Source organism: Hyaloscypha bicolor, assembly GCF_002865645.1.
Source record: "Hyaloscypha bicolor E unplaced genomic scaffold K444scaffold_53, whole genome shotgun sequence".
In the NCBI taxonomy this organism is placed as follows: domain Eukaryota; kingdom Fungi; phylum Ascomycota; class Leotiomycetes; order Helotiales; family Hyaloscyphaceae; genus Hyaloscypha; species Hyaloscypha bicolor.
The window spans coordinates 2510996-2529743 of record NW_020194555.1 but is presented as its reverse complement, the minus strand read 5'-3'; the positions used below and the strand labels follow the sequence as shown (position 1 = coordinate 2529743).

General features: G+C 47.2%; 8 protein-coding genes across 8 annotated transcripts; 3 read left to right on the top strand and 5 right to left on the bottom strand.

The window, feature by feature from the left end:
- Positions 1–1025: 1025 nt before the first annotated feature.
- Positions 1026–1770, bottom strand: K444DRAFT_610724 (uncharacterized protein). Its single transcript, XM_024879805.1, has one exon. It carries the CDS (start codon positions 1746–1748, stop codon positions 1191–1193), a length of 558 nt encoding a protein of 185 aa, XP_024739603.1. The 5' UTR covers positions 1749–1770; the 3' UTR covers positions 1026–1190.
- A 919-nt stretch (positions 1771–2689) lies between these two features.
- Positions 2690–3692, top strand: K444DRAFT_347885 (V-snare-domain-containing protein). Its single transcript, XM_024872080.1, has 2 exons — positions 2690–2817; positions 2865–3692. Exons 1-2 carry the CDS (start codon positions 2815–2817, stop codon positions 3579–3581), a joined length of 720 nt encoding a protein of 239 aa, XP_024739602.1. The 5' UTR covers positions 2690–2814; the 3' UTR covers positions 3582–3692.
- On the bottom strand, positions 3693–4242 carry K444DRAFT_347886 (uncharacterized protein). Its single transcript, XM_024872081.1, has one exon. The coding sequence runs from the start codon at positions 4080–4082 to the stop codon at positions 3804–3806; it is 279 nt and encodes a 92-aa protein (XP_024739601.1). The 5' UTR covers positions 4083–4242; the 3' UTR covers positions 3693–3803.
- Positions 4242–4792, top strand: K444DRAFT_347862 (uncharacterized protein). Its single transcript, XM_024872079.1, has one exon. It carries the CDS (start codon positions 4402–4404, stop codon positions 4684–4686), a length of 285 nt encoding a protein of 94 aa, XP_024739600.1. The 5' UTR covers positions 4242–4401; the 3' UTR covers positions 4687–4792.
- Positions 4793–6442: 1650 nt separating this feature from the next.
- On the bottom strand, positions 6443–7034 carry K444DRAFT_557886 (uncharacterized protein; the record flags this gene model as incomplete). Its single annotated transcript, XM_024876802.1, has 2 exons — positions 6443–6710; positions 6901–7034. Coding segments are annotated over 2 exons (402 nt in total), but the record flags the coding sequence as incomplete, so codon positions are not given.
- Positions 7035–9269: 2235 nt separating this feature from the next.
- K444DRAFT_585979 (putative major facilitator superfamily transporter) lies at positions 9270–12102 on the bottom strand (the record flags this gene model as incomplete). The annotated part of the gene is made up of 10 exons (XM_024877955.1): positions 9270–9827; positions 10047–10101; positions 10254–10310; positions 10432–10447; positions 10630–10666; positions 10717–10784; positions 10853–10926; positions 11016–11457; positions 11510–11724; positions 11870–12102. The coding sequence occupies 10 exons, from the start codon at positions 12100–12102 to the stop codon at positions 9270–9272; spliced, it is 1755 nt and encodes a 584-aa protein (XP_024739598.1).
- A 1131-nt stretch (positions 12103–13233) lies between these two features.
- K444DRAFT_661785 (cytochrome P450) lies at positions 13234–14942 on the top strand (the record flags this gene model as incomplete). The annotated part of the gene is made up of 3 exons (XM_024886623.1): positions 13234–13534; positions 13586–14228; positions 14279–14942. 3 exons carry the CDS (start codon positions 13234–13236, stop codon positions 14883–14885), a joined length of 1551 nt encoding a protein of 516 aa, XP_024739597.1. The 3' UTR covers positions 14886–14942.
- K444DRAFT_610719 (uncharacterized protein) lies at positions 14931–17327 on the bottom strand. The gene is made up of 3 exons (XM_024879804.1): positions 17009–17327; positions 15892–16940; positions 14931–15705 (listed from the first exon to the last, which is right to left on the bottom strand). Coding segments are annotated over exons 1-3 (1611 nt in total). The 5' UTR covers positions 17011–17327; the 3' UTR covers positions 14931–15145.
- Positions 17328–18748: the final 1421 nt, after the last annotated feature.

The window sequence follows — 18748 nt, the reverse complement described above, 5'->3', positions numbered from 1 at the left end:
TCCTCGATCCGTATTGCCCGTCTAAGAGGGTTCCCTGAGGAGCCTTGATCTCAACGATGAGTCCCTTGATCAGACTCCCGCTTTAAAATCTCCATAATCCTCGCCTTCCTCACTTCGAACTGCCTCTGCGTAACATGATGGAACTGCAACGGCCCATTCTCCATACCCGGAATTTCATCCATCTTCATATTCACATTCACAATAGTGACAACGCTCCCCGGACTCTCATCTTCCCTATTCACACCGCCATCCATTCCATTTTGAACTGAATTATCACCTGACGCAGCGACATCTTGACTTTCATGCTCCAACATCCCATCCCTCACGCTCTCCGCCTCTCTAGAAGTTTCTAAAGCAGAATCGTTACGCTTCACTCCATTAACCCTAATAACCTCTCTCATAATTCCCGCGTTGCCCAGCGCGGCATCTAGCAATAGCTTCTCGAGCTCATCTCGCGGGAGGTTGGAGATGATGCTGTGTCAATCCTCGACGTTGATCTTTGATATTCATGCGTTTTGGGTGCGGCGATGAGGAGAGGGGGGCTTGGTGGTGCCGTTTGCGTGATTTTGGGTAGGGATGGAGGGTAGAGTTTGTGGGTGGGAGTTCTGGGGCTGCTGAGAGGGTAGCGTTGTTCCGACGGGGTGAGAACATTGGGATAGGTGGGGAGGTGGGTATTGGTCAATGTGAGGTCGTGGTTGGAGACGTTTAAGCTGTGGCTGAGAGGATACCAAGGGTGAGGAAGTTGCAGTGCTCTGCACGTGATTGAGGATTTCACTCTGTTTGAAAAGGAGCAAAGCTAATGTGCCTGGTTGGAAACTATTCTCCAAACCACTCTGAAATACGTGACTCTCTTATTGCCACTCGAGAGTTTTGAGAGCGATGGATGCATTTATCTGAAGCAAGTGAATCCCGAATCTAGAACATTAGTAATGCACGTAGACTAACCCGGAAATTTCGGCCTTCTCCAGAATCTACTTCGGTTGAAACTTACTTCACTTCTGATCAAGACTTTTGAGACATTCATATTCGTTTTATTGCCTCTGGCAATCTTCTCTATGTCTTTTATCCGCACCCATCAAACGCCATTGCCGCGGATAAATGCATGCCGCCCATCCATAACGCCATGCTGTTACACCACCAATTCAATCAATCTATCCATTCAGCGCCACGACAAGTCATTCAAACCAATGTCATATGATAATTTCCTCCTCGCTCGTCTCTGTGAGGCTCTCTTCACTGCTAGACTCAATCCTCCGCTGGTCCGCGTTTCCAATCTCAACTACTCCATTTTCTTCTCCACGCGCAATATCATTCGTGTAGGGTTCGTCGGGGAAATCGCAGGCGCCATCCAAGTAGCTGCCTGTACCAGACACCTGCGACACAACATGCATCTTCATTTGTTCTATCTGCTCTGATTTTTCCTTCCGAATTCTTTCCCTCTCGAGTTTCGCTGCCTCCCGAGCACTTCTTCTTCGTCCTCTGTTGTCCGAGACTCGAATAAAGGAGAACAGTTGGACGATAACCATGACGATTGTGTATCTCCAGCATAGCTTATCGTCGGCGTGCATGTCGAGATACGGCGTCGAGCCAGGCAGAGGACCAAGGCTTTCCATAATTGTGTGTGGAGAGTGTGAGATAGTGGGAGGAGGAGGCCACATATGTGAGACGTAGGTATTGATCAAATGGAGGACGAAGGCGGGGTTGAGGAGGACAGCGGGAAGCAGGTAGGAGGTACTGAGGTTCGGCATTTTCGTGATTGTTGGGAGTTTTCTACAGTGGTCAGTTGCAGCTTCGAGATGGAAGGACGGGTGCCTACAGAGACATTTGGACTGATCTGATCTATCCTCCCTGGCAGGTTGGAGTCGAAGTCTATGGCTCAAAGCAATTGGTTATCGTCTTGAGAGAATCCAAGAAAGTGTTGGGCCCAGGTACTGCGCGGGGTACAAGATCTGTTGCCTATCTTGATGTCGAGGTTGCGCAAGGGTAGCACACGGCCTAGACTGTGTTTGTCTTTGTGCGATGATCGGAGCGAGTCTATGTGAATGATTTCTCCAAATTGTGGTTGACTTCGACGAAAGACCCCGCTATCTCTTCAGACGGTGACGATTTGCGAGAATTTTGTGAGACACGGTGGGCCAAGGCGCTCTGGAGGCGCAGCAAAAAGATACAAGCACAGCGCAGCGAACGTCAATTGTCCAGCAACAATGGGTATGTTGAGGATGCTGATGGCGAAAGGTGGAAATCAGATCAAAGGGAGGCAGCAACGAAATGCAATCCGGATGGACAAGGAACCATCTGGCCGGCGTAACGGGGAGAAATGGAGCGGGCTACTTCCCAGTTTGGCTGTCCCAAGGAACCATGCAGCACGCAAGTTTTCTCTCCAAGAAATCGATTGGCCCATTCACCACATCCCCCATCTTTTTGCATGTGTTTCTGCGGTTGCTTCCCTGCCGAGGCCTTGGAGAGCTGTGATACGCTCCCAAGTCCAAGAATTCGATCAGTGCACTCTGGCAAAAAGCATCCGGCCCGTTGCCATCGCCTCAGCTTTTCAGGGTCCTGCCTGACCCCTGAAGATCGATAGGCGGTGTGAATAATGACGTGCGGCCTCACTTTGGGCTTAGCGAGCGGCGCAAAAGCCGCCGACATTCCAAGCCACATCTCGGAAACGGTCCAGCCACGTGTGGACAACGGACGAGGCTCCTGACTTCAATTTTTGTTGAAGCAAACTTCGTAAGGACCATTGTGGCCACAACATCTCCCTTCAACGCGCTTTGCATCTCTTGGAGCTCGGAGTAAGCTGCAGATCTCGTCACAATGGTAAGGCTCTCCATTCCCTCCAGCTATCCCCTCTCTAATGTACACAGAACACACTGTTCAACACAGCTCTTAAGCAATCCACAGCCCTCAAACGAGACCTCTCATCGAATCTTCCAGGCCAACCACTCTCACCCTCTCTTCTCGGCCAAATCTCCGTCTCCCTTACCTCCTTCGCCAGAACACTTGACGCCTATGCCGACCTTGAGAAAACCGAGCTGAACCCCGCAAAAAAAGAGAAGGCGAGAGAGAGAATCACCTCATTTCGCGCCGAACTACAATCCTTCCGCGAAGAGCTAAAAGAGCTCAAACTCCAGAACGAGGAAGTACAGTCGAGTGTGAACAGACAAGAGTTATTAGGAAGAAGGCCGCATAATACTGCAACACCTGATAATCCGTACGCAAATGCGGAGATCAAAGCGAGTCCCAGTGTCTGGGCGCCAAAGGACGGGTCGCTGAGTATGGGGTCTGGGGACTACACGAGGGAGACACATGCGTTGAGAGAGCAGAACTTCTTTGCGAATACACATACGGCGCTTGATGAATACCTGGCTAGAGGACAGGCTGTGCTAGGAGATCTGGGTCAACAGAGGGAGATTCTGAAGGGGACGCAAAAGAGACTGTATAGTGTGGCGAATACGCTGGGTGTGAGTGGTGATACGATACGCATGATCGAGCGGCGGGCGAAGCAGGATAAGTGGATATTCTGGGCCGGAGTGCTGATATTCTTTGGCTTTTGCTGGCTTGTGTTACATTACCTGAGATGAACCGATGGATCACGAAGGATTTGGAATGGGACAGGGAGACTGTACGAATTTCTTGCTTATAGCGCGGAGTCTGGCGCAATTGGAAACGAACAGTTGTCCTAGTTCTTATTACGAACGAATTTCTGGCTTCTCAGCTTGCATACAATTCCTTCGCCTCTCGTTTTCCCTCATCTCGTTCTCCTCTATTTACCCATCCGAATGGCCATCACCTAAGTGGGGCAATTACGAGTAAGGGCACTTGGCAGGCCACAGTGCATGTCCCTTTTCAACCTGCACACTGAGAGCAGCTTGAACATCCGCGTTGCCGAAGCAAACCCCTCCAATATTGCTCATGCTGCTGCAAGCGGAGGTGTAGTAGCCTTTCTGGTCAGTGCCGTAATAGCACATTCCCATTGCGAGACATGCGCCAAGGAGAAGGGGTGTGGTGTTGATGGGGTTGGTAGATGATTGCCGCTTTGGAGTTGTTAGAAGCATGTGGGACGAATCTCGAGCGGTGAGCATACAATTTTCATCTCGGAGGGTATGGAGACTGTTGTTGTTGCTACCAGAAGCGACGCAACTGACAAGAGAAGTGGCAAGTGCATGATCGTACAAGTTTCACTAGTCCTTTTTGATGTCCATCAGCGATATTTCTCTTCAAAACTAGACTTTCAAACTTACTTCGAAATTGATAGAAAATTTTGACTGCAGCACCGAGTCCTTTCTCCATGTCCAGGGCTTTAGCTTTATTTTGTACGTGCAAGAAGATCAAGACCAGCTCTAAGTTAGCTACCGTTCGTCCCATGTGAAGAGGCCGCGCCTCAAATTGTCCGATGCCTCAATGGGCAAATCATGTCATCACAGACTCTGTGCCCTTCGGCCCCTCTTCAAACCAATTCATAAGTGCTTCATCCTCGTTGCCTTTAGGGTTGCTAGACGGAGATCACTGTCCACCTTGCTCTTAAATTGGGATCCCTCGCTTGCTCAATGCCAACAACCCCCTTTCTCGGCTGCTCGGCTGCCCACTTCCCGAGCTCGCTTCAAGCTTTCTCTGCAACTCAGAAGTCCGTTCTTTGTCCTCAAATATCAGCTTTCAACTCTCGAAAGTTCAATCGCTGGGGTCTGACTTTGACGGGTCATCCACTTGTCCACCTCTGTGACCTGGAAGAGTGGAGTGGCTGGTTTGTCAATGGTTGTAAGGTTTTGTGGGAGGCCCAAGAAGTAACGCTCTAAAAGTAAGAATAACTCTACCCTTCTTACGATATATGACCTAATAAATTTTTGTATATAAGTTTATATATAGAATAATACTTATATTAAGCTAAAATAAAATTTAAAGTATTTAATTATTAATTTAAGACTGTTTTATAATAAATTCCTGTATATTTTAGGTATGAATATTAAGAACTGTTTTTTTGGTGGGGTTTCTTATACTAATTTGAGCCGGGACACTTACTTTCCCCGACTGCGAGCGAAGCGAGCAAAGAGGACGAACCGGCTATTATTATCCTTGTGATTCGACATCATCATCGGCGGAAATTCGCGATATAGTCCCCCTCAGAAAATTCTTCCGTCCAGATATCAAGTCTGAGGAAGAAATTCGGAAGAAATCACGCTTCGGATAGAACTCATGCTTCGGATCCTGGAGGCTGTTTTGGTTCTGTCATGTTGTAAGTATGGGAGCCGGCTCTGGGGACAATACACCAATCCCAAATATCGCCTTGAGGTCCCCCAAAACATCCTGAAGTATGATGGTGATGCAACTGCCGATGACCAAGAACCTGTTTTGGAACTTGTTCTAAGGATAACGAATAATCGATAGGGACATTGGTTTGGCAGTAGCTCATAGCTAGAGACCACAAACCAAATGCCTTGTCCTGCTCCTTCTCGCAGTCAGCATACAGCAGGTAGAGGCGGTATTGGTTCCTATGTTGACCTATGGGACCATGTGGCCGTTGCTGCTTCCCCTTCTTTTCATGTAAAAGGGTTGTCATCCGGGAGTTGCGTAAATCCGCTACCCAACCCTCGTATCGTTTTTGGAAGCGAGGAAATGAAGTAACAGAGCACCCAAGACATCAAAAACTGCTTCGGATTGCCCATAGTATACAGTGTGATGCAACCTGGATCTGAATCTCCGAGGCTAGCAGGCATTTCTGAATGACATTGACTTTATTCAATGAAGTACGCTTTTCACACGGCGCTACTCTCGTACCGAAGAAATAGGCGCTGACAGGCTGTCTTCCAATAGAGTACGTAGTGGTTAAGAGCGATCGATTCCTCAGGGTCGGAGAACTTTATTCGGGCCTAATCCTAGCGAGCCCCAAACTTCGCTCGAGTGCAGGGAAAGCAAGGCCTGATCGTTTTATCATGGACATTGTATCGCAAGAAAAGTGTTCTGAGTGTGCAACTACGATCTTGGCAACGATTGCAACTGTGATCATGGAAATTTGAAAAGCAACAGGACTTAAGAATCGTCTATTACTTCGTAGGCTACTAAGCATTATCTTCTAGACTGTGCTCAATATGCAAGGAAACGAATGACCAGCACAGTCTCCTAACTAATATGATGTACAAAAACTCAACATTCATGGTGCCAGGTCACTCGATGCCTCAGAGGGGCGCCGCAACTCTCAATCTCCAGATGTTGTGTTCGGCAAGAGATTGACAACATCGTGGATGAATCTACAGCAACATCATCCCTCCAGCCGGGACGCCAATCGAGGATATAACGCCTAGCTTGACTATCAACCGACCACCGGTCGCGCTCATCGCCGCCTGGGTTGTCATCGCGGGGCTAGTCGTACTATTCGTTCAGATCAAGGTCAGTCAGAGGAAGAAAACCTACCAGCTTGAGCGTCAACATTGACAAGAGGGTGGTCAAATGCAGCGCAGTCAGAAACAGGAGTTGCATTGCTCTGCAATTTTGCCAAGCGAGTAGTAGCCTTCGAAGACTTGGCTTTGACCTCATCGATCTTCGTAGCTGTGTTCTTCGTCTTGTGGGATATAGCAGTAGAGTTGTCGGCAAAGGCAAGGAACTTCTGAAACCCTTTGATTTCTTCGCATTGGGGCTTCTCCTTCTTGTGCGCGTCGACGATGAGGCATAGAGATACCAGGGTTGTGTTGCTCTGGGGACCTTGAAACTTGGTAGCGCTCTTTGAGGCTTCTGCTGCGATTTCGGTGATCTAGGTGTCGTTGTTCTTGGCTCCGGTGGATACTTCGCTGGCATTGGAGGCAAACTTGAGCAACCATTCAAGCTTCAAGAGCCCAAAGCAGTCACGTTCGAGTTTCTTTCTGCCGCAAGGATCTGCACTCCACGTGATTGCTCTTCAGGTCAGCGAACTTGGAGGCATCTTTGGAGGCTTTGGCTTGGAGATCAGCGATCTTCGTGGCGTTGTTCAGGGTCTTCTCTGCAAGTGCAGTTGTGTTTGAGACGAGGTTGTCCAATTTCTCGAGGAAAAAGAGCTCGTCACACTTTCGTTCAAGCTTCCCTTTTTTATGGTGATGGTGGTGGCAGTGGTGATGCTTCCCCCTGCTCAGTTCAGCTCTCCCATCTGCGATGACGGCCAAAGTGATCAGAACGGCCAAGAAAAGGCTGGTGAATTGCATGATGACTATTAGAATATTACTGATTTAACAAAACGAGTGACTTGAACGACCGGTACAGCCGAAACGGAAGAAAAGGAGCGTGTAGAAATGAAAGAAGATGGATAACTCTAAGTTACAGTCTGAAAGAGAGTATAGATATCATTCCACGAGAGCATGAATGATGTTCTATAAAGTGGTTCATCAACGCCCCAGCGGAAGTCTGAACCGCCCGTTGAGCAGCTTGAGGTCAACTCCCACCGGTCAACAGAATTCTCGGTGATCAAACTGCATAAACATGAGGCCATCGCAAAGGTTTTCGTCTTATGAACAATAATCTTACATTCTGAAGCAGTGGAGGTTGGTTCGAATGATGAGTTACCACATCTAGCGCATTGCAGCTGGGTGGACGAGAAGATTAAGCAATAGCGGTTACCATTGGGTCACCGTCGGATCTGGTAGTTTGCTTGGCGCAGGTCAATCGAAAATTTCGTCCAGCATCGACTCGGGGGCCACAGATGTTCGGATGGAAATTTTGCGGAGAATTTTTATTGGGGTAACGGGGTTCTGATAACGAGCCTCGAACGGTTTCGTTGACGACCCCTTTACAGTTTCAGGGGGTTTCCGTGCTCTACGCATCAGCCTCGGACGAACTTGTTCAAATCTGGAGGAGGAACTTGAAATAATTTTTAAAAAAGATTCATGCGATTAAGCTTAAAGCATCTAATCAGATGTTGATACAGATTAAGCGCATCTGAAAATCAGAACAATGAAGAACATGACCATGTAAATGATCGTTGGAATGCAGTTGCTGCTGAACTGTCCACTTGAGTTCTCCGGTAGTGGCCTTGCGCTGCGACTCTAGCTGATCAAGTCACTTCCAGAAGATAACCCTAAGAAGCACAACGGATATACCCATTAATAACTGCTCTGTGGCATTGTTGTTCCCTTGGGGTTCCGTATTTGCGGAGGTGAAGTTTAAGGCGATCGTCAAACAGGGCGATGGGGTGGAGTCGGATATTGTGGAACAGGGTCAAAGGGCGGTGACCGTTTTCGTCTGTCACGTGACTCACCACCGGCAGTATTTAAGGATCACTGTCGTGAATTCGATGCTGCGCCGAAACTTGTCAATGAGTCGTGGAGCCTCCTCCAAACCACCATTGATGAAAATCAGTAAGATAGTGGGGACGGTCGTCTGGGAAAGGCGAACGAGATCATGTCAGGCTGAGGCAGTTGCTGAATTTACTGAAGCTGTTGGAGTGTTAGTATAGACATTACGAGAGATGGCAGAATGCGAGAACACTGTGCTTGTACTATACTTTCTGGGGTGTTTAGGTTGGAGTAAGAGGGGGAACTTGAGTGTTGCTTGTGCTTATTTGCTTTGACGTAGTGTGAAGCAGACTGGATTTCAAATCTGATTGGACCCTCTCAATTATGCACGCTGCGGCATAAAGTAACAGAAATACAGGGCAGTTGTGTAAAAAGCCCAACTTTCAGACTATTTTATACGATGATTAACCACTAAGAACCCCTATATTTCTCGGCCACTGCCCTGAAAATATTCAATAGCCGCAAGTAGGGGGTACCGACACCTTTTGAGGCCTATCCCCTGTGGTTACAGGAGTAGCCTCTCTACAGCGCCCTAAAGAATAGCCTTGATAGCGTCCGAGCGCCATAGTTGCCCCGCCAGCAGCGCCAACCCTTGAAGATCTTCTAGTATGTTGTAAATGTCTTATAACTCTAATCTAGGGCGTAAGGCCTAGACTTATGGTTTAGGGCAAGCCCCCCAAATTACACGCTGTAGTCCCCTTAAGTCCTGAGCGAGCACAAATGCCCTGAATTCCCGTCACTTTATGCCGCGGTCTACGTACGTGTTTCCTTATCATCGCAAAACTGATGAACGTGGTTTTATCTCTGAATATCAGACTTGACTCCCATTCTCGGTTTGTTTCTCCTCTACTACAGGCCCTGCTGCATGTGTCTCCTCGTCGTGATCTTCCTTGAAGATCTTCCCTTCTCGTTGTTTCCCACCGATGTCTCTTTCGAGATGGACTTCCACACTAGATGTTCTGAGTCAGTGTTACCTGATAGGCAGGAATTTTGAGGGCTGCAGCAATGTACCACGAGTTATTTCATCTGAAGACATGTCTGCAGAATCGAAATACCTCGCAGCACATCTGAAAGGGAAATTAAGGGCTCGGAAAGTATTACGTACTGATTTGTAAAGTATTTTGACGGGTCTCGTACGGCCACTGCACACAGGCACGCAATAACTCCAAATGGGATCGAAGCCAGCCACGTAATGCGGAATCCGTACGCGTAGCCCAACCGAGATGCTGACACACATGCCGCGTAAACTGAAGAGGGGACATTGGGGAACTGTGCAGCTTGACCAGGCACTCCGAGAATGGTGAGTCTTGTTGCTGCGACGAGGCCTGGGGTTAAGTCCGAAGGAAGATTGGCTGCAGCAACCGTCTCGCCGACTCGGGTTGCGATTGACTTTGCTCCTACCTGAGTGAAGATTGAGCTGAATATGACGGAGCCAACGGCACCGCCGAGAGATCTAAACGTCCCTATCAAGCCAATGGCAACTCCGAGATCTCGTTGAGGAACGTGAAGTGAGGCTGTTGTATAGCAATTCAGGGTGATCCAGCCGAAAGGAAGCATGGCTAAGAATTGACATGCCTAGAATAACGGGGATTCAGAGTCAGCGTATTTTCGTTTCAAAATGTCTCGGGAGCATATCGAACAATGAGAGCAAGAGATTTCAGAATGTCCCAAGAGCAAGCGTAAGAATAAAAAAGAGCAAAAGGTCGAAATTGCCATGTGTTGATGGAGGCTCTTTCGGAATTGTGAGTGGTGCAGAGTCTGGGAGCAAATAAATAAGAACTTGAGTGTTCATACCATTAACCAATTGATATTGGTCGGCGTAATCAGAGCTGCAAGGCCAAAGAAAAGCCTTAACCGCCGTATCTCGAATTAGTATTGCCTTTACAGAGTAGAAGTTGGACCCCAGACAATGTCTCGTGAGTGGTCTATCCTTCAGACAAAATTATCTAGGGAGTAGACAAGCCGCAAGTGGAAATAAAGCAGTGAGAAAGTGCGACTTACGTTTGCATGAAGACGGCGAAGGTGAGCTGGAGATGGACATGCTTGATATAGTGGACCCTATGGAGCGGAGGAGTTCAGTAATTGCTAGATGAAGATGGCTTCGACAGAACCGGGGATTATGTGGGGAGAAATTCATGCCATAGTCAGAGATGGGAAGGAGTTCTTCCCAAATACCTACAAGGCTGGTATGAGGACTGCCGAGAGAATTAGCACTGTGGAAATCCAAGGAGAAAAAGTCAGGGCTTTCGAGAGCTTTGGAGCCGTCTTGCTTGTTGAGACACATGGACAAAGTGTCATCATGAAGGCTTGCAGAGCAGCTCCCTAGCCCTCGTCTCTTATACAAAGATATACCATTTAGAGTGAGAATAGGTCTTACCTCCACCAACAATCTGGCCCGCGCCTGATGGAAGACTCTGTCAAAAAGATTAGATATTTACATTAAGACGAAGCAAAGAGGACCCACATAAATACCAATCTTTATAGCATCGGCGTTGAAGAGGTATAAGATCGTCTCCGCATTAAGTGCAGATGCTGCCAAGCCATTAGCTTTAGACAGACGACAAAAACTACGAGGGGGTTGAGCTTCGGACAGGTCTTACCTGCAGAGAAAACCATGCCAGCGACAAACACCAGGGATAAAAGAGAGCTGAATTCGCGAAAGTTTTTGAATAGGCTATGGAAAATGGCAAAGTCAGTAATTGTATGCAAGGTCGTCGCGAGTCATTTCAAGCCAGGAAAATGTGTTGCTGCCAGGTCACTTACTACCAAGGAAATAAGGGATCCTTTGGAATGAAGAAGTCGTAGATAAAAACGCCGAGGAAGACGACCAATCCCAAGATCAGAGGTGCAAGGGTACCAGCTGCCTTCCATGGGTATGTGTTTCCGCCTGAATTAAGACCGTAGAGAAACACGGCCAGTCCAGCAACGAATAGGATTGCGCCAATGAAATCCAACTCCTTGAACTCTTGCCACTTTGTCTTCCCGTCTGGTCGAGGATGGCTAGGCGGGAAATAGACACACGCTGTGCCTATTAATGAAAATGCTCCATAGCCAGTGGCAATATAAAACATGACTCTCCAGCTTGCTTTGGTGAGCATTGTGTTGGCAAGAAGAGTGCCCGCGATAGCCCAACTTGATAAGTTGAATTCGGTCCATGCCAGGCCCATGCCACGGTACTTATTAGGGAGTATTTCGGACAAGCCTGCTCGAGTTAGACGACTTCTCAGTTTGTAATTAGAGTAGCCATCCAAGCTTACCGGCATAGGCAACGGAGATAGTTCCAATAGACGCCCCGAGAATAACTTCGCCCGCAATAAGTGCATTCATAGTTTTTGCGGTACAGGCAACGATGCCCCCAATAATGGTGAGGGTTTGACCGAAAAGGATAACATATCGGCGTCCGAAAATGTCTGAAAGACGTCCAGCAATGGAAAATCCTACAGCAGCGGCAGCTCCCCAACCAGAAGGAATCCTACAATCCGAGACTCTCAGGTCAGTATTATCTCAACCAGGTAGCATATTCAGTCGAGGCATTAACTTCTGGGCAGTCTGCTCCCAAATGGGGGAAGATGACTTGCGAAGACAGCGATGCAGGAGAGAACACTTCAAGCACTCACCAAAAGCTAATGTTGGCGCCTCCTAACTTTTCACCAAGCTGAACAAGAATCGGCGTAGCTAGAATAAAACCGAAGATGATGGGTCCAGTGAACGAGGTTCCCAAAAAGATGGCAGATAGGATAACAGCCCATGTCAACTTCTCTGCTTGCTCCGGATTGTCTTCGAGAGCAGCTTTGTGTGGATCTTCATAGCCCAAAGGGAGTTCGCGGTGCTCGAGATGGGCTTGCTCCATCTCATCCTCCATTTCATGGTGGATGGCGGGAGTCTCCTTCATCTTACTATTCCGGAACAATTGGCTACTAAAAAGTAATTATAAACTTGAGGGATGTATTCTGAAGGTCCACGGAGCTTGGGTAAAGCTTTGATCAAAATGGAGGTCGAGTAATACGAAATGGGGCCCCACAGGCAGCCAGGTGGGGATGAAGGTCACTGTGAGAACTCTGGGTAATACAGGGTATTGGCCCCTAAAGGCCCTGTAGGGCAGGGGGTTACGGCTAAAACTGTAGCGTATTACAGGCAGTTTTAGCCAGTATTGCGCTGTAGCGTTGTCTGTGCGAAATTAACGAAATTACGTCTCGGAACCTTACAGGCTAGAGGCTTATTTATGGACTTTTAGTGTCCTTAGGGGAAGATTACAGGGCGTTACAGCGCTTCGACGCTATTACCTGACTTCTGACCGTGACCTTCGTAAGGTTACCCAACTTCAAGGTCTTAAAGCTTCTCCTCTTCCTCCCCGAGAAGAAAGTCTTAGATCTCACCAAGCTTCCGATTTGATAAATACAGTAACGTCAAAATTAGGATCTGACGACAGATCGCCGGAAGTGAAGATTGCCACGTCTTTAGTGAGAATTTTAGCGAGGTACAAGGGGAGAGGCTTAGAGGGCGTGAAAGCTTAAATCACAAAAGTTCGGGAGTGAAATCCCCGAGCGGATAGTAATTGGGTTGCGAGTCCCCTGGTTCTGGGCGAGAACTCCCCAATGTAGGCGAGGAAAGTGTGTAGACTTTTAATATATTCCACGTTTGTCGACTTCTGTCGCCAGCTGGACTTGAACCTACAAGAAACTAAGAGCAAACATAACAAGTTCTCCTCTTTGCTGAAACGCGGTCCTGGTGCTTTGGCGTTGCACCCCAACTGTCATGTGGGGCCCTGAAGTGGGTTCATCTGCACAGCTACAGTAGTCTTCCTGTTCGAGTAGCGCCGGGGTCCTGGTAGTCCCTTCGGATGTTTCACTGCCGTGACCCCAGCCACCGGTAGTGGCTTTGGGGATGCGGGCCCCGTTGAGAGCGAGCTTGTGATATACAAATCAGCGAGGGGTAGCTGACGCCTTTCGGAAAGCACCTGAACTCCTGTCCATCGATCAGAATGGTGGTCATCAACATTTCGAGTTTGGATCGAGGGCTCGTCATACCGCTCGCTCTGCTAACTACAATTTCGTACACTCTTTATATCTTAATTTATAGGTTGTTCTTCTCACCCTTGAGCAAAATCCCTGGGCCATGGCAGACTAGGATAAGCAGTCTCTTGGAAGTCAATGCCCTGAAGGAGCAGCGTAGGACTCGATGGGTCAGCGAGTTATTCGAGCAGAATCCTGGCGCGGTTGCAGTGAGAACTGGACCCAGTTCCGTTTCGTTCAATCATCCTGATGCTGTGAAGGCAATTTATGGTAGGTCGCCATTTGTCCTTTTTGGATCCTTCCGTTTGCTGATTTTTGTAGGCCATGGAAAAGGCTTCGATGAGTTTGGCAAGTCGAGCTGGTATGACTCCTTCTCCACAACTGGGGAAAGTCTCTTCTCCACGCGGTCGAAGAAACGTCATGCTATGAAGCGGAGGATGGTTGCACACGGGTTCAGCGCTCAGAGTCTCTTGCTATTTGAGCCTTTCGCGGACAAAATGCTGGAGAAATTCATCAAAAAGATGGACGGTTTTGCCGAAAGAGGGGAGCCATTTGACATATACTTCTGGTTTGAGCTCTTTACTATGGATCTGATGGGCGAACTGGCATTGGGAAACAACTTCGGTGTCATAGAAGCTGGAGAGCCTGCGAGGTACTCCACTCTCGTCGAGCAGTCACAACGGTTTGGAAATCTCAGTGGCCTCCTTCCATTTGGCAAGAGCAGTGTGAAAACTCTGAGCTGGGTGCCTCTTCCTTATGTCCAGAAACTCTGGAAAGCCAGAGTGGAATATTTGGAATATGCAAGACTAGCACTTCAGAAGAGATTCCAGGATGATCGCAGACAAGTGACCCCTACTGGAAAGCCACGTCAAGATATTATGCAGCGTTTCATTGAGGCACAAGATCCAGAAACTGGTGTCAAGATGGATTTCGCTGAGCTCCGTGCCGAGGCATCCTCGCTGATGTCAGTTTCTCCTTTTCGTTCTCATGAGACATTGACTCACCATTTCTTAGGGTCGCCGGAGCGTCGACGGGCAGCGTCACGATGAGTTGGATGATTTATTATCTGTGTAAGAACCCGGATATCAAATCCCGGATCGAGAAGGAGCTTGAAATTATGTTTCCTAACAATCTGGACGGCAGCAAGCCAACTCCTTTCACGAAGTTGAATAAATTAAGTCTCCTCGAGTCTGCTGAGATCGAGTGCCTTCGTTTGCACCCACCAATCGGCTATGCCATGCCTCGAGACACCCCACTAGGAGGCGCCATCATCTGCGGAATTTTCGTTCCAGGAGGAGTCGCCGTTGGCGTGCCAGCGGCAACCATCGGCCGTCATCCCATGGTTTATAAGAACCCGGACAAGTGGGATCCAGAAAGGTGGTCAGATGAGACGGCAGACATGGCCATGATGAAGACTTGCTTCCTTGGTTTCGGGTTCGGAAGCCGGCAATGCATTGGACGCAACGTTGCAACGCAGTTTATCACTAAGATGATCGCGACTTTATTGCTGAGGTATAAAATTGAGCTGGAGAATCCGGGTTTGGTACTCGAAACGAAAGAGTTCACGATTTTGAAACCTTCTGAGAAGTACAATGTAATTCTGCGTAGGCGAAAGAGTTAGTCGGTGAGCAAGAATATGACAGATAAATCAAACAGCGGATATTACCTTGCACTTGTCTCAGGGCGCTTGCGTACATTGAGGAATGCATTTTGTGGGATTAATATTTACTTCTGGCTTAGTGATGCATCTTGAGACTCCCCATGAACTTGTACATTAATAATAAAAGCATAGTTCACAGATCCAATTGCCGGTCATTCTCAGTTTCTCATATTGACTCTTGGCCAATGTACCGACCACTTTTGGCGAAGCAGCTGAATCAACTACCAGGCAATCGAAGTCTCTCTCAGTATAACCCCCGTTTTCGCTCTCTGGATAGCACTTAGTTCCGCCCTCTTGTTATGCAAATCCATGGTAACGGTGCTCAGAACTGCTCTTTTCTCCTCGGGAACTGGGTCACCTTCTGCCAGTCCTTCCAGTTCAAGGCTCCTCAACCATTTCGCAACATGGGCTATAGCAAGAGCATCCCAAGTACCTTCGCGTAGATTGCACGACAAGAGCATTTCAATTGCTCGCTCCCTCACGTGGTCGAATCGACAGCGCGACGCTACGAGAAAGATGCCAGCAACGATCCCTATGTCGATTGAAAAGCGTGGATCTCCGCCCCGATGGGCTGATGTGAGATATGGTAAGATTGTTTCGGCTAGGTTGAGGATGGCAGTGAACTCGGGCAGGAATAGATCGTAGGCAGTCTCAACGGTGAAGAAAGTTCCAGAGAGCATGATGTGGGAGATCTTGGATTGTGCCATCAGCAGAGCCGCACCAGCTTTCTCGCGCTCATCCTCGCCTTTAGCGATCTCATCGAAGGGGCGAGCTGCTGCTGCTGTAAACCATAATAGTCAGCATTGCACTGGCAGGGAAAATATAGCGATACAGGTGTGCAAATAGAGAAAAAGTTAGTGGCGTAATACTCCATGGAACGAAGTAAATTTAGAACGACAAGGAGCTTTGAATGTGCCACAGCTGGTGGGACTTTGGGAAAAGAAATGTAAATTGAGAGTATGCATACATGTCCAACGACCAATGTCAATCCGATAACGAAGACACTCTTCATTTTGTGTCATTGGACCTTCTTTAGGATCGCTCAGCAGCAATTCATCTGCTTGCATGTTTGACGACCCTTCTTCCGTTAAGAGTCTCTCATCCCGTAATACGTCCATATCCAGCGATTGGAGCGATTTTAAGAAGTGGTAATTTCGGTTCATAATGATCTGCCAAAAGTGCCGTGCCTCCTGCAGGTCTTTAAATTCTGCTGGCAAATTCCTAATGATGCTGGTTTGGAAGAATTTTATTTGCTCATGGGTTTCCTTGCTCCTTCTGTCGATGAACAACAGAACCTGTAAATCAAGATTACTGAGAGCCAGCAGGAGGTCCTCTTCGAAGTTCTGATGCGTAGAGGTTGCCTGGATTTTGCACGACTTTCCTGGATTGTCGCCAGTTGCAAATTTAAATAGTAGGTTCAGCCCACTCTCTGCATGAACTGCTGCCGCTGCTTGATTCCCTAACATCCCTTCAAAAATGAACACTAAGAGACAAGCGATGAGTGCGTTGTGAAGGTCGTGTTTCCCTCTCGCTATAGCGTCTCTCATGCCTCGAAGAGATTTTCCATAAAGCTTCAAAGCATACTGATAATCGTCCCCTTGAAAGCTAGGACCCGACATTTTGCGTGGGAGCTGTGACTTGCTATGCTTTCCCAGGGCTCCAATGGCTATGATTGCATCTCGTACGAACGGCTCCATTTCACTGATCTGGGGAATCAGCTTTGCCCAGAGCGGATTGGGAAATGGTCCGTTGATCTGCCTTGCGATCTCCTCGAGGTATATACGAAAGCAACGGCCACTTAATTCGTCTTCGAATCCAGCTCCACAGTTTAGTCTATATATTGGGACAGCTTGCAAAGTTGCAAGCGTTGGGAGCAGTATTTTCGATTGTGTCGTTTGTAGCCTTGGCTCCCTTGGTGGAACGTCCACAAGGGGCCCGTAGCCAGCACACACGACCCCAAACACTATACATCTCTGACAATGGGGTTTTGACTCGTCGCATTTAACTCGCCGGACCCTACGATTAGAACAAGTTAACCAAAGCACATTCGAAGCGGGGTAGAGTAGGTGGATCCGGAAATTCACATGCTTGCAAGTCCGGCATCCTGTCTTAACCCTTTTCACAGATTTCCTCATCCTAGACAGCGTAGCTACTGGAGCTGATCGATGGGCCAACACACTGTTGCGGCTCAAGAAGGTCGAGGAGCTTTCATCGCCTGACGAGGCTGACAATGATTTTGGCTGCAAAATCCTTCATGACGGCTTGAAAATGGCCGCCGAAACTGCAAGGAGGATATAATAATACATGGAAGCGAAAGCCGACCGAATATATATGTTATTGAGTGGTTTCAATGACGTTGTGGATTGCTGATCGATTGACCGTCGTGTGCACGGCTTGTTGAAAATTGCCACGCGCCTCCGCTTAGTCGTGATACACACGGGAATATGTAAAACGACCCCCGCCGGTGTCGATTAGGGGTGTCGATCGGGGGCCAGACTAGCCACTAACCCAAAGTGGAGGCGCTCGGACAGGAACATCAAAACTCTAGCTTTTTCTTTAATTTAATTTAATTTAATTTTATAAGGAATTAATATAAATTAATACTTATTTATTTACTTATAGCACTAATTAAGGGCTATTCAAACATAAATTTTTATAAAATTAAGATTAGTAATAACTCTTTAAATTAAAGTAGTTAAAAATTCCACATTTTATAGCCCAAAGGTAAGCTTAAGAAAGCCTGGAAATTTAGCGGATAAGTCCCTAAAAGCAGATATGAGAGCCCTATAAGCCTATAATTTATAGGGCCCTATAGGGCCTAGAACTGGAACCTAATTAATTAGTATTTAAACTCCCTTAAATTAAAAAACCATTTTAAGGAATCTTTTTATTATAGGTTAGAAAGCATATAATTATAATATAAGGGTTATAATATACTAGCTTATACTTATATTTAAAAAATCTAACTTAAGATTTTTAAAGAGCTTAGATAGCCGATTACAAGTCGTTAACACCCCTGCCCCAATCGACACCCTAATTGACACCCGGGGGTATCGTTTTATATATTCCCACATACACATGTTAAAGTTATTAGCGAATCCAGCCTGAAAATCAGACCCCTGGTTAATTTCTTTAATAGCTAGCACACTTAGGTTCCTTTAAAAAACAATATTAATTAATGCGCATCTATAGGGGTGCCCTCTATAAAATTATAAAAATTTAATTGCCATTATTATTGGAGTTAATATAGAAAACGTTGATTTTCGGCCCGGATTTCGGTGTATTACAACTACCTGGAAGCGCGTGGGTTGCCATGATTGTAGTGCCTAAGGCAGCCAGGTGGCTTATAGACTAGTGGATTTTGTGGATTTGTACTTATTGTCGTTATCCTATTTAAATGCCGCAGGCCTCGGGATGCAATTCGGTCCGAGCTAAAAGTAGTTGCAAAAACATCTATAAGGCTCTCTTAGATATTATGCTTACTTCTTTTACTTCTCTATAAAGCTACTGTGACGGCTGGCGTAAGGGCATGATCTGCCAAGGACAGGATATCGGAAACAGGCACAAAACGAAGCTAAGCCGGAATTGCTTGGACGGAACAATACTAAAGGTCGAGGCATCCTCCCTACTTTGTTCCACAGCTTAGTATTTTCCAATACATGAGATTCTTTGAACTTTGAGCCTTCGACCATTGCATTGATCCCGCCGTCACAGCTACTTTGAACTTTGCTTTATTAAGATAATAAAATACCCTCTAGCTTTTTAAATACTCTTATAAGTAAGAGCTATTTATTATTAGTAGGTATATATGTTTTTAATAGCTC

What these genes read in the sequence shown, in the direction of transcription:
- K444DRAFT_347886 (XM_024872081.1), bottom strand. Translation starts at nt 4,082, where the DNA reads ATGCTCACCGCTCGAGATTCGTCCCACATGCTTCTAACAACTCCAAAG.
- K444DRAFT_610719 (XM_024879804.1), bottom strand. An exon ending in TGACATTGGTCGTTGGACAT is followed by an intron (nt 15,706 to 15,891) that starts GTATGCATACTC and finishes TATGGTTTACAG; the next exon opens with CAGCAGCAGCTCGCCCCTTC.
- K444DRAFT_347862 (XM_024872079.1), top strand. Translation starts at nt 4,402, where the DNA reads ATGGGCAAATCATGTCATCACAGACTCTGTGCCCTTCGGCCCCTCTTC.
- K444DRAFT_610724 (XM_024879805.1), bottom strand. Translation starts at nt 1,748, where the DNA reads ATGCCGAACCTCAGTACCTCCTACCTGCTTCCCGCTGTCCTCCTCAAC.